Below are 14,896 nucleotides of genomic sequence, written 5' to 3'. Positions count from 1 at the left end.
AGCAAAATAACAGACTAATCATGCTGTAGGGAGCTTAAGCTGATAACAAGTATGAAGAACGGACTTTAGAACAAGTCTGGAAGTTCAGGAGCATTTGGATGGTTATTGCAACAGTGCAGGTGAGAATGAAGGTGTTGGTAGGTGGTAGTGGGGAAAGGGAGGTGGAACTTGCAAGCATGGTGAAATAGTGTAGGCAATACAGCAGTGGAGGTAGTTGGGGACCTCCAAATACTAGAGACTGGATCACTGGGAAGATGTTGAAATCTTTAACCATAATACCCACAACAAAAATACAGACCAGAGGCAGGGGCTGCGGCGGCCAAGCCGCGGTGTGTCTGCAGCATCCAATTTTTGCGTCTCCTCCCCTCTCCCGCCCGTGCGGATCTCCCACGGTGGGACAACTCTGCTTACTTTGCCCCTTGTTGGCAACGAATAAAAGGGTCTGAGGAAATACGGGACCCGGTCACCCACTGCCAGCTTTAGCCTTTAAATCACCAGCCTGGGGAGATCCACGCACAGCAGGTCGGGTCCGGACACCGATCCAGCGCGCACCGTGCAGCAAAGGGTTCCGAGCGCAGCGCCGCGGATCGCCGCGCAAAAGCGGCCTCGGGAACTAACCTACCCTCAGTTCGGGCTGCCCCGAACTCCGCTCCGCAGTCTCAGCGCTGGGAAAGTGATCCCAGCGTCCGAGAGCCCAGATGCCGGCCCACTTGCTGCAGGAGGAGATCTCTAGCTCTTACACAACCACCACCACCATCACAGCGCCTCCCTCCAGGCTCCTGCAGAATGGAGGGGGCAAGCTGGAGAAGGCTCCCCTATACTTGGAAGAAGACATCCGCCCTGAAATAAGAGATGACATCTATGACCCAAGCTACCAGGATAAGGAGGGCCCAAATCCCAAGCTTGAGTATGTCTGGAGAAACATCATCCTCATGTCTGTGCTACACTTGGGAGCCCTGTATGGGATCACATGGATCCCCACCTGCAAAATGTACACCTTGCTCTGGGCGTTTTTCTACTATCTGATTAGCGCCCTGGGCGTCACAGCAGGAGCCCATCGCCTGTGGAGTCACCGAAGTTACAAAGCTCGGCTGCCCCTGCGCCTCTTCCTGATCATCGCCAACACGATGGCATTCCAGAATGACGTTTACGAATGGGCCCGAGATCACCGTGCCCACCACAAGTTTTCGGAAACACATGCTGATCCCCACAATTCCCGACGTGGCTTTTTCTTCTCTCACGTGGGTTGGCTGCTTGTGCGCAAACACCCAGAAGTCAAAGAGAAGGGTGGTTTGCTAAACTTATCTGACCTAAAAGCTGAGAAGCTGTTGGTGTTCCAGAGGAGGTACTACAAAGCTGCTGTCCTGTTGATGTGCTTCATCCTGCCCACACTCGTGGCCCTGGTACTGCTGGGGTGAAACTTTTCCACACAGCCTGTTAGTCGCCACCTTCTTGCGTTATGCCGTTGTGCTCAATGCCACCTGGCTGGTGAACAGTGCTGCCCACCTGTACGGATACCGCCCTTATGACAAGACCATTAACCCCCGAGAGAATCTCCTGGTTTCACTGGGAGCTGTAGGTGAGGGCTTCCACAACTACCACCACCCCTTTCCCTATGACTACTCTGCCAGTGAATACCGCTGGCACATCAACTTTACCACATTCTTCATCGATTGCATGGGCTGCCATCGGTCTGGCTTATGACCGAAAGAAGTATCCAAGGCTGCCGTCTTGGCCAGGATTAAAAGAACTGGAGATGAAAGCTACAAGAGTGGCTGAATTTGGGGTCCCTCGGTTTCCTTTTCCAAAAGCCAGCTGGGCAGAGGTTTAATGTTCTGTTTATTAACTACTGAATAATGCTACCAGGATGCTAAAGATGATGACGTTAACCCATTCCAGTACAGTATTCTTTTAAATTTTCTTTTAAAATTGAAAGCCAACAACTCTGCCTTTATGATGCTAAGCTTATGTTCTTATTTCTTTTCTTTTCTTCTTTCTCTTCTAGTCCCATTATCCTTCCCTTTGTTTTGTTCCTATCTCCTTCCTTTCTCTTCCCCCTCAATGCCCCCCAGGCAAGCAGCTGGTCAGTCATTGGTGGGTTTCCAGCTTCCAAAGCCTAGACAACCTTTCTAGGGTCCAAAACTAGTGGTCTTTGCCCCAGATAACCCTTTCCTTGAGCTGTCCTGAGCTTTAAGGTGGGTGGCTCAAGCTAGAGATATGACAAAATCTTCTGGGAAGGCCCCCAGTTAGCTTCAGCTTAGGCTTTTGCTATATGAAATGGAAAAATAACTTTATTGGCACAAAGCTTTGAAAGCAGGTAAATTGTCAGGGGAGAGAGTTAGCATGCATGATATGATTGATAAGTAAGGATGAGTTGACGTGGGAAACAAGGCAGGAAGCTCCTGCTGTGATCTGACACCCAGCTGCCTGCCCACTACCCAGCATGCTTCCTTTCTCTCCTGACTCTGACTGGGGAATGGCCGTGGAGCTTGGCAATGCTAGAACTCAAAAGCAAATCTCAATGTCCCAATCTACTTTAGGCTGAGGATAAAGAAGAAGCATTTAGTTTATGGTAAAAGTGCTCTGCCGGGGAAGGATTTTTTTCTTTCTTTCATGACAGGAAAATTTCTTATTCCAGATAACAAGAAATCTTGAGGGTTGGTTGTTTCCAGAATTGGTGATTCCAGCAGCTCATGGAATCGTCAAAATTCTTTCATCTTTCTACTGTGCCATCTTTGGTACATTGGTCAGCTCCCCTCATGGTAATAAGGTGGCTTCAGCATTTTGAGACATCCAAAAAAGATGTGTTGGTGGTACAGTGGTGAGCATAGCTGCCTCCCAAAAAAGAAAGGATTTTCGGAGGTGGGGTTGGGTCAAACATAGAGCTGTATGTCCATGGGTACTTTGCTTGGAATATTAAAATAAACCTTTTAGAGTATTTCCCTCTGAAGAAGAGTGGGGCTTGAAGAAGAGGAAGAATTAGGCGGGTTGTCTCCTTTCCTCTCGCTGCTGGACAGGAGATGGAGAGGTTGAGGGGCAGGGTCTGTAGGCAGTTCCTAAGAGGGAACATTACAAAAGAAGGGCTCTGAGAACACACTGCTGGGGGATTTGGAAGGTTACTGAGTAAGTTATTGGGTGTCCTAATATGGAAGCTGGTTATACAAACAAGTTAGATGTTGGGTTCATTTCATTAATTTCAATTTCTCCTTGGACTGAGAAAGAACTAGAAGGCTTCTCCCCACAGTGTTGAACCCTTTCACTCTTCCTTCTCTGTTAACTTCTAGCCTAAAGTATAGGACTGCTTGGGGGGTGGGGTAGGAATCTCTTAACTACCCTGACTATGGATTCCTGGCTCTACCCTGTCTGTCCATTTTCTCCTGCCAGTTCTATCTCCTCCCCAATGTTTTCTTCTTTCTCTGGATAGGCAAGCCTCCTTTGTGTGTATTCAGAGGCAGCGATGGCTACTGTGGTCCAGGCAGCTCCCTCTCCTACAGACAGTATGCTCAGGGTAGCTGAACCACTGTTTCTCTTTATAAAGTTGAACGAGCTGCCACTTTCACTTGGCCTCCAGAGTCTCCACCTACACCCTTGTGCTTCCCCACCACACTGATGACTCAAGACAAGGCTAACAAACCCCGCTGGAGACATCCTGGGCACAGGCATTCTCTCTCATGAGGCACAGCCAAGCCAAATGCTCATGTTGTGCCAGTGAGCCAGCCATGGAGCAAAAGAGCATTTGTTTTTAGTCTCCAGTGTCTGGTCAGAACCAGAGAGGATGCTGGATGCCTCCTGCTTACTCAGTAAGCCTGCCCAGCCTGAGTCAGTGCTCCCAGCTGACAGTGCAAGGCTTGCAGAAGTAGGAGGAGCCAAGTCTTCACTGGGAAGCACAAGAAGCAAAGGCAAGTTCCAAAGTGCCTCACTCCAAAGGAGGCCCCGACCCCTGGAGCCAGGGTATACAGCAAAGCTTTGGCTAAGACTTGGGATGTGAGATGCCATGAACTTTGTTGAACAGTGTCTCTGTTCAGCAAACTAACCAGCATTCCCCACAACACAGCCTAGGGCAGACAATAGCATAGAGGAGTTCTGAAGAAACATCAGTGTCTGAGAACCTTGGGCCACTCCTGTCCCTGTAACCTCAGTCGTCAATGCAGAAGCCTGGCTTTACTCTGTTAAGATTGGAAATGTACAGTACCAAATGCTCTGTCCACTGTTGAGCCCCAAGGATGGAAGGGAGGAGAGCATTTCTTTCTGTATGAATTGAATAGATGGAGGCCACAGGGGTTGGGCTGGACTAAAGGCATCCTTGTCTTTTGAGCTGTTCCTCTCAGTAGAAAAAAAATCTAATGGAAGATCACTGTAGTTTAGATCCACTGACCCAAGTACCTACCCCTTGGAAATGCCTGTGGGGTAGTTTTAATTCCACAGGTCATCAGAGGCCTGCTTTACACCTGATGATCAAAACCAACTTTTATCTTTCTATTCTAATTGTGTTCGATGGACCTGATCTATACCATGACCCTACACAGGCTGGATGGGGTCCAGTTTCTAACAGGCCTTGCTTTGTGGGCGTGCTGACAACTTATCTGGGTGCCTTACATCTTTTTTAATCAGTGTTGCATCTGAGCCTGCTCTGCTTCCTCCCTGCTCCCTCTGTGGAGTTCTTTTGCACCTGAGAGCCTGCAGAAGTGGCTAGTAGAAAAGGGGGCCTGGCTGGAGAATTATCAGTATAGCTGTTTGCAGGATTCCCTTCTGGACTTTGTTTTGGAAACTTTCCTTAGGGCTGTTTTTATTAATTGCCCACATATGATGGAGGGTGGAAGGAATTTGAATGTATTTGACTTATAATTTTTTTTTAATATTAAAAGATGGTTGTAGCATTTAAAATGGAGACTTTTTCTCCTAGTTAGCTAGTATCCTGAGTGTATTTTCTGTAAGTGTAGCTCAAATGGGTCAGCGTGAAAAGTTAAAGAAAGCACGATGTCAAGGTTACACAGGTGGTTAAGGCCAGGGCCTCTCCTACCACTGTGCCACAGACTTGCTGTGTGACCCTGGGCAAGTCATTTAACTATAATGTGCCTCGGTTTTCCTTCTGTTAAAATGAGATAATAATACTGACCTACCTCAAAGGGCAGTTTTGAGGCGTGACTAATGCTTTTTATAAAGCATTTTGGGATCCTTCAGCAAAGGAATTCTCTTAAGTCCTGAGTATTTTTATAGTAGCAGTATCCACCGTGGACTGTGTCCACCATGAACCACGTGTCCTGGTTGCTATCATGGATCTATATGGTTCTCTCTGAGAGATTGAATAAACCCATTAGATAAGTGGTGGATAACTAGCCAGACAAAAATCTGAGAATGCATAAACTCGTTGCCATGGAAACATACACAGGATACCTTTTCCTTGATTGGGTGGGATTTTTTCCCTTTTTATGTGGGATAGTAGTTATTTGTGACCTAAGAATAATTTTGGAATAATTTCTATTAATATCAACTCTGAAGCTAGTTGTACTGATCTGAGATTGTGTTTGTTCCTAATAAAAGTGAAGTGAATCTGAAAAAAAAAAAAAAAAAAAATACAGACCAGAGGAAGAAGAATGGCTTCTAGGCCTGTTTTGAATAAACTGAGTTGGAGTATCTAGAAGGATTACAAGATGGCCTTGCCCAGCAAGAAGGAAGGGAAGGGAAAAGGGAAGTCAAAGCCAGTGCTACACATATGACTTCTCCTCCTCCCACAGAACATGAGTTATAGCATGGGAGTCCCAGAAGGAGAATACAGAGAAGGTCTAAAGTCTCAACAATCTAGAAAGGTTTTTGTTGGAAGGAAGTGGGGATCAAATACAAACTAGAGGCTACCTCCTTTTCAAGGTTGTTTTAAGTTCATTCTTAAATTAGATTAGATTTCTGCACGAATGTCAGGCCTCCTGACAGAGCCAGTTTCTCTTGGTCCATCAAAGACATTCCTGGTCCTGGACATTTAGGATCCCAAGATATTTAATTTATTTTGTGGACAATGAATGTATGAGGGTAGATGTCAACAGTCTCAGGGATATGGTGCCCTGTTGTTGATTAATCCAAATGATAAGAACCTATAGAATATAATATCCGCTAGTCTGTGGCAATATATCAGATACCTCTAATTTCACTTTTTATAGTTTTGTGGTAGACTAATTCTAGATGTCTGTCTTCCTATAGCTCTATTGTGATACCTTTTTCTATCTGTATTCTCTTTGTGTTGTAGTCTTCATGTCTATATATATCAGTCTTTTACACTCCAGTACACACAATAAGGATAGACACACGTGCTTCAAAATGTCAAAAAAAAATTTTGAAATTCTAAGATTTTTCCTATAAATATGAGTGTGTTTATATGTGTGTGTAGGTCTCTCTCTCTATCTATCTATCTATCTATCTCTCTCTCTATATATATAGTACAGGTGTATATAACTCTGTTTCTTCCAGTGGTAGATTTTCATCTCAATGAACAGACTGAGCATTTATAATGGGAGGTTTTTTAAGGATATAAGACCTTGCCTAATATTTCTGTAATTAAGGATATCATGGATGTTCCGGGAGAAATTTTTTTTGATAACTACAAAAATATTGAATGTACTTCTATTAGTAAAGCAAAATGCACATAAACATGGACCCTAACAAACATAGCTATTTCATTAACATATTTTCTTTAGCAACATCCTGAAAACAGCAAGTTATGTTAAACTCTCATGGCTTCAGATGACCAGCAATAGTTCCTTCCAAACATCACACTGGTAATTTATCAGCTGATTCTCAGATTCAACCCCTTACCTCACAGTGTCCTATAGTGCATGGAGCTTCATTTTCCAGGATCCCTGGCCTCTGGCTTCCAGGTAATTCTGTCCAATAGACAATAACATCACCATCTGGACAGAGCATGGAGAATGGGGAGGAGGGTGTCTCCTCCTATCATTCTCCACTTTGGGTAGCATTTATAGCAGCAGCTGCCTCATTTTGGTGGCTCCAGGCCTGCTTGACCAGGTCTTCCCCATCATATACTCATTATGATTCCAATTTATGCTAAATGGTCCCAAATTCTGGGCTCTGGTAAGAATAGGTCATCCCTTTGTCCAGGCGGAGTAACAGTTTCATGTGGTGCTAACCACCAAGTTGCTTCACAGGTCTCAGTTGGTATTTTCTGCTCTTCCATCACCCATATAATCAATTCTTTGCATTAGATTCTTTCAATATGAAATACCAAGAGCAGTTTCTGTATTTTGACTGGACTCTGACAGAGACAAATCTCTTCTTTAGAATTTCTCTTTTGCTCAGTCATCTGAGAGGTAGAAAAGGTTGAAATGAGAAAGTCTATCCAAAGCAGTTAATCCAGCATGCAAAAACATTTGCCTTGGATTAGAAATCTGGATTAAGATATTTTTTCTATACATCTTTTTATTTTGATGATATATACATCATTTTAATTTTGCAACTGCAGAAAAAATACACAGTTATTGTTTAATTCAAAAATAATAGAAAAAGTCACAAACCACAGCTAACATCATTGTATGTATCTTTCTAGGTGTTTTTCTATATAGTTGCAGTAGTATTTATAGACATGCATATGTAAATATATATATATATATATATACATATATATATATATGGAGAGACATATATATAATATATTACATAATGAATTGTTATCCAAGAAAGGATGTAGTGATGTAATTACACATTCACCTTGGCCTCTTGTTCATTTAACAATCCGTTGTGAATATCTTTTCATCTCAGTGAATTTAGATTCTCCTCATTCTTATTGACTGTATTCATTCATTCACTTATTCCACAGATATTTTATTTGTCATGTTCCTAGCAAGCACTATCCCAGGAGCTTCAGATGAAACAATAATCTATGTAGCAAAATTCTCTGTCAAAGAACGTACATTTTAGTGGAGGTAAATAATAAATGTGTAAACAAGTGAATATACAATTAATGCTGCAGTTAATTTCTTGTTAAACATACTTATGGGCACAAGTCAAATGTTTCTATAAGCTAAATCCCAGAAATGGAATTGTTGGATTAAAATATACACATTTTACATTTTGAGAAATATTGACAAATTGAGATATTCTTTCAAAACTGCTGAAATCAGATACTTGATGTAATAGGCAAAAAAAGAAAAAGAAAATGGTAACACAAAGATATCCATGTCCCAATCCCCAGAATCTGTCAATATGCTACCTTACATAGCAAATGGGACTTTTCAGATGTTAAAAACCTTGAGATGGAGAAGGTATCCTGGGTTATCTGTGTGGGCCTAATATAACCACTACGTGAAAGAAAAATGCAGGAGAGTTAGTATCAGAGTGATGCATATGACAAAGACTCTACTGGCCATTGCTGGCTTTGAATGTGGAAAGGGGACATCACCTAAGGGTTGAGGGCAGACTGGAGAAGCTGGAAACAGCAAGAAAATAGATTCTCCACTAGAGCTACCAGAAAAGAATTAAACCCTGCTGACACCTTGATTTTAGCCCAGTGAGACCCATCTCAGAGTTCTGACGTCCAGAATTGTAAGGTAATAATTTGTGTTGTTTTAAAGCCACTGAGTTGATGATAATTTGTTACAGCAGTAATGGGCAACTAATATGCTGGGCAAAGCCTTCTGATCTCAAAGCAGTGTGAAGTATGGATTCTGAAGCTGCGTTTTCTGAGTTTAAATTCTTGCCCTTCCACTTATCAATTATAAGAGCTTTGAGCAGGTTTAACATCTCTATGTCTGAATTTCTCCTTTTTTAAACTGGGTCTGATTTTAATAGCATCTATCTCATAGACTTGTTTGTGTTTCTGTTATTGTTTTTAGGATAAAATGAATTAATATATGAAAAATTGCTTAGAACAACATCTATTATACATAACTCCCTACGTAATAGTTAGCTATTTTTGTTAGTTATACAACGATTGCATTTTCCTCTATTATAAAGTAGAACAAATGACAAGCTTTTCAATCTATTGCGAGTAATACTTTTTCTTATACTACTATGTCACATAGTAAATATAAATATGTGTGCACCTCATATAACCCTAATTCTTCCTCTTTTTCTTTCCACATGTGTGTGTGTATAGGTGTATGTGCACATACACACAAGATATGTATTGTACAGATATGGATATAGATTTTGACACAACAAAGCACTAGGCATATAATGAAAAATGAAAGTGCTCAATAAATGTTATTTTGAGCCAGCTTAAGGTTGAGATAGGATTCATTCTGAGTCCAGTCTACTGAAGGCCAAGAATATCTGATTCTTTTTCCTCTGAATTTCATCCAGGAAAAAAAAAAAAAAAAAAAAAAACAGAATACACAGCCAGGAAAAGCAGTAAAACTTAGTCATACCTGAGGGCTCATCCATTTCACAAAAATAGCATCCTTTCCACTTGTTTTTCTTTCATTTCTTTGGAAGCCGGGCATTTCCCTAAATAAGGGTCCTCTTTCCTTGTGCCATGAAGGCTCTTGAAAGACCCTCTCCAAGAATTCCCACCGGGCCTATGTTTCCATTCCTTTTGTGTATTCCAAGGAGCTAGCAGTTAAGATGTAACCATATCACCTAATCTTAATGAATTACTGGTTTCATTAAGGATAGAAAATTGTGGCAGCTCTTCGGTCTGGATTACAATAGTTTTAATGTGGATGAAAGAGGCATGGGGATTGTTAGTCATTTTTTCAAGTTTCCTCAATGGAGAATGCCAGCTGCTATCTTCCTCATGAATCCAGGCCTAGAGATTGTGTTCTTGAACCATCTGCTGAGAGGCAGGACAAAATCCTGATGAACACAGGGTGATGAAAGCAGCCAGTTGTTGAGGAAAGAGAAGCAGAGGAGGATCCCAAGTAACCCTGTTCTATAGACTTTATAGACTTATGACTTATAGACTTTATGACTTTATGACATTGGATAGGCAGTGACACTGTGGACAGCTCTGCAGTTAAAACTGGTGAACACATGCTGTGCCCTCCTGAAAAGGCTGCTGGGGGGATATGATGCAATGACCATGTTTAGCTCATTGTACTACAGGTAGCTCTTTCTTCTCCACTGGAGTCTGAACTTCATGAAGCCAATCACCTGACCTTTGTGTCCCAGGGTAGGGCATGGTATCAGGTGCATAATAAGAATGCAATAATTTATTGATGATTGATTAAATGAATCACATGGACTTATGTTTCGAGTCATAAGACAATGGGCAAACATAACATGGTATTATGTTTTTTATGATGTCTCTAATATCTGATCAGATTATGAGAAACACCAAGAGTGTTAGTGAGAAGGTGTATTAGAGGTTTTTTTTTGTTTTTTTTTTTTTGCGGTATGCGGGCTTCTCACTGTTGTGGCCTCTCCCATTGAGGAGCACAGGCTCCGGACGCGCAGGCTCAGCAGCCATGGCTCACGGGCCCAGCCGCTCCGCGGCATGTGGGATATTCCTGAACCGGGACACGAACCCATGTCCCCTGCATCGGCAGGTGGACTCTCAACCACTGCGCCACCAGGGAAGCCTAGGGTTTCTCTTTTGTAGACACATTGACAGAGTCATCCAACACCTCTCTGAATGCCAGACACAGGACACTCCCTACATCCCAAATAATGCCTTGTCTCAGAGATCCCTTCCAGAAGAAATTGTCCGGTGCCTGCACTTGAAGTAGGACAGGGTGTTATAGACCAGGTGTGTATAGTTTCTGTATCTGTGCATAACATATGAAAATATTTAACAGGCGTTATTGTGCATTGGTAGTTTTTTTTTAATTCCACAGCTTTTCTAGTTTATAGTTTAATTAGAAGCTATTAGAAGTGATAATGAATTTGTTATTTCTCTGCACAACTGCTAAGGATTTTACAAGGAAGGGAATCTGGTTCTCCAAGGGCTAGTAGGTTATTTCTTAGGGATAATCCTTTCCAGGGCCTTATCTATCCTGATGAAGATTTCTTGGCTATTTACTTTCATGTACAAAATAAACTCAGATATTCCTTTGAGTACATTGTCTATACACCTAAAAATAAAACCTTATGCAGATTGAATTTTTCTTTAAAATATTTTTAAAAATTAAGTTTCCAAGGTTTTTACTTTTCTGATCATCTCTCGAGGAGTCTGAAAATTATCTCTTGGGCATTTTATAAGCCTTTTACCTTTTATTCCTAACTCCATTTCTCTTTCCCTGTCAAATCTTTTTTTCAGCCCCAATACAGGACACTCTTTTTTAATTATTTATTTTTATTGAGATATAGGCAAATAGCATTATATGAGTTTCAGGTATAGAACTCAATGATTTGATATATGTATATATAGAAAAATGATCACAATAAGTCTAGTTAATATCCATCATTACACACAGTCACAAATGCTTTTTCTTAGGATGAGGACTTTTAAGATCTACTCTTTTAGAAACTTTCAAATATTTGTATAAAGTATACTCTATACAACCAGGATTGTTTCTCTCACTTGTCTTAAAAACCATCCTTTAGACCTTAAATTCTGAGAAAGATCTCCCCTAACTTTTCCACTCTACAGTAATAGAAAATGACACTATCAGTTTGACATTCAGGGATAAATGGACAAATTTACTTGTGGTCAGAGGAGAGTGTTAACATTTTGGTACACCAGGTAGGAAATATTGGACTCGAGAATGCACCAGTCCTTGAGTGTGGCATCCAAGCTCTTTTCCAACAACCACACTGTTATTCTAAGACCTCCAATTCTGCTTCTGCTTCACCTTGTTTGTTTTGCATTTTTCAGGGATCACTGTCTTCTCTTGCCTCATGTCCAGTGTCTTTAAAACCATTATTTCATCTACTTTGTCCTTTGCTTTTTTGTTTGTTTGTTTGTTTCCGTCAAATAGGTAAATCCTGGCTCTGTGTAGGGGGTGTGGCACTAGTCCTTTTAAGCCTCGTCCCTGTAATCTTCTCTCCCTGACCTCAGGTAGTTAAATTGCATCCCAGAACAAAGCCTAATAATATTTATAAGAATTCAAAAATATGCATTACCCAATAAGAAAAAATTTACAATGTCTGGTACCCAGTTGAAAATTACTAGGAATTCAAAGAAGCAGGAAGTTATGACCCATAATGAAGAAAAAAGACCAATGAGTCTAAACTGACCCAGAAGTGTTACAGATGTTAAAAGAAAGAAAGAAAGAAAAAAAAAAAGACACTAAAGGAGAAGGAAACTAAATTAGTTAAGTAGAGACATGGAAAATATAAAAAAAAAAATCAAAATCTAGTTTCTAGAGTTAAAAAGTAATTATCTGTGAAATTAAAAAAAATAAAATCAAGGAATGGGATCAGTGGCAGATTAAACTTTTCAGAAGAAAAGATTAGAAAACAGGAAAGCATAGAAGTAGAAAGTATCCAAAATGAAACAGAGGATCAAACAGGAAAATAAACAGCATCATAAAGCAATATGTAAATGAAAGGTTGTGGCTGTATTTCAATAAAACTTTATAAAAACAGATGGTCTGTCCATAGATCACAGACCATCACCCCCACTTTAGATGAAAGCTGAGATAAACTTATATGTTCAGTCTTCCTTGTTGAACTGAAAGTCCACTGTGCCCTCACTAAAATATATTCATTTATTGTTATGATTCCAGGTACAGCAGGGTTTAATGAATTAATATCTCTTTAATGAATGAATGAGTACATCACAAAATTTTGTTGCATGAATGAAATAATGAATCAATCTAGTTGGATAAATCCTCAGAAAACATAAACCCTAGAATTTCTTCCTCTGATAAAGTTGTTTGAATCTGCCACTTCCTTTCCCTCGAAGGGTAGAACCTGGGATGAAATGTGTACATTGAGTTTAATGTTTTTATGGGACAAGAAAATAGTTTGGGAGCATATTCTGCAATCAATTTCTGGAAATGGAGAGAGAACTTTCTTTCCATTTAACTTGAATGAGGTAAATGTCCTTCATTTGAAATTCATCAATGTTGTGAAAGCCATTCCTGGGGAAAACGCAGGTGCTGTTTTCCATAAATTATTTGGGCCTCAGCGGAGCCCAAGCAAAACAGAAACGGCAGGGAGTTTACAAAATTGTTTTCTAGATTTGAAAATGCCACCTAAATGGAAAATGAGAAGGAGAGCATCTGGCCAAGTTCAAGTTTTTGTGGAGAGAGAAAGAGGGAGGAGACAGAGTTCAGTAGGATTTTATCTCAAATCAAAACACTTATCTTCCCACAGGAACATTTTGAATTTATTTGGTAAGATAAAAAACATCATACTATGGAATCATAAAACTGAAAATTCACACGAATTAATGGCCTTTAAAGACCATCTTCTCTGGTCCAAAATTAATTCAATGTTTGAATCCTCTACACCATATACTGCCAAATGGTTATTGCTTTAGTGTTTGAGCACCTTAGGGACAAAGTGCTTCCCATATCTGAGATGTTGTTTTATATTTATATAGCTTGCTTGTTCTTTTTAATATATGCAAATACATTTTTCTTTTCCTGTCACACACGCAAGAAATGGAAGGTATTGATTAAGGAAAGGCTTCAGAAGCAATCACAATTAAAGGTGGACATAGAAGAAATAACCAGGAATGCCAGCTTGTTTGAACATAGAACATTTTTTTTGTTTTTTGAAAGTTGAACCTGGCAGTCTCCGATTCTTTTTTGTTTCTTTAAGATTTAGTTTCCTCACCTATGAAAGGGTAGTGGTAAGTTAAATTGATGCACCAAAAACAATTGTATGTCTCTGGGTGAATCAGAATTACCTAGAGACATTGTTAAAGTACAGATTGTTAGACCCCACACTCAGAGCTTCTTATTCAGAAAAATGAGCTGGGCCCTAGAATTTGCATTTCTAACTATTTCCCAGGTGATCCTGAGGCTGATGTATGAACAACTTAGCCATACAATCCTAAAGGCAGCTCTTCAGTACACATCTAAAAACCACGTTTGGTAAGATGTTATACAGGTCAGAGAACATGGTTAAATAGATTTTGAAAGCTGTTGATATTGCATCCACCTCTCAGAAGTTCATATTTCACATTTGTATGATATAGGTTCTGAGAAAGCCTCATAATTAAAACCAAAGCCAAAAGCTATTTGACTTCTTTTTAACTAGTATTCACATTTTTTTATTGTATTTGACATATATGCCTGTACTTTCTAATGATTGAACCATGAATACCATTACTACTTTAGAGAACAGTGAATTAGTCTGAATTTCCTCTAGTTTTTAAGTTTGTTAAGCTCTATGGACTCTGCAGAAAATATCTGTAATTTATAGAATAAAAATGTGGAAAGGTGAATTTTCAACTCAGAGTTGTCTTGAGTTTGCTACTATATAGTCAGGATCCAATCAGGAGATAAAAAACTCACAGTGACTCAAACAGGGTAAAGTTTGGTATAAAGAATTTCATTATAAAAGGGGGTTGGAATAATAATGGATTGGTAATAAGTAGAGAGAATGCTAACAAATACAGGAATTGCAGATATAAAGACCAATGATCGTCCCTAGGGCTGAGACAAAGGACCCAAAGAAGAGGACCCTCAGGGCTAATACTCAGACCTTCTCAGAGAGGGCACACTAATGACTCACTGGATGACAGAGACATCTGTGTACTACCATGCTAGAGGAAATTTCTGAAAATCCCTCTTCTAAAACTTGCTAGAAATTTTCCATTTAAGGTCCTGAAAAAAATGGTTCACAGGTAGATATCTCATTAGAGACACTCTAATATAGAACTGCACAAGATTACTTTTATTTCTTTTTCTTCTCTGATTGCTGTGGCAAGAACTTCCAAAACTATGTTGAATAAAAGTGGAGAGAGTGGACATCCTTGTCCTGTCACTGATCTTAGAGGAAATGCTTTCAGTTTCTCACTGTTGAGAATGATGTTTGCTGTGGGTTTCTTGTATATGGT

At 40.2% G+C, this 14,896-nt stretch overlaps 1 protein-coding gene and 1 pseudogene across 1 annotated transcript; both read left to right on the top strand.

Annotated features, from left to right (window-relative positions):
- Positions 1-318: 318 nt before the first annotated feature.
- LOC116754662 (acyl-CoA desaturase-like) lies at positions 319-5,574 on the top strand. Its single transcript, XM_032633503.1, is given in 2 exon segments — positions 319-1,397; positions 1,399-5,574. Coding segments are annotated over 2 exon segments (1,080 nt in total). The 5' UTR covers positions 319-698; the 3' UTR covers positions 1,780-5,574.
- LOC116753928 lies at positions 3,345-5,574 on the top strand (annotated as a pseudogene).
- Positions 5,575-14,896: the final 9,322 nt, after the last annotated feature.

The sequence above is a fragment of the Phocoena sinus genome, chromosome 5 (genome assembly GCF_008692025.1).
Source record: "Phocoena sinus isolate mPhoSin1 chromosome 5, mPhoSin1.pri, whole genome shotgun sequence".
Taxonomy (NCBI): Eukaryota; Metazoa; Chordata; class Mammalia; order Artiodactyla; family Phocoenidae; genus Phocoena; species Phocoena sinus.
The sequence above is the reverse complement of the archived record's forward strand: the minus strand, read 5'-3'. Positions and strand labels throughout refer to the sequence as shown.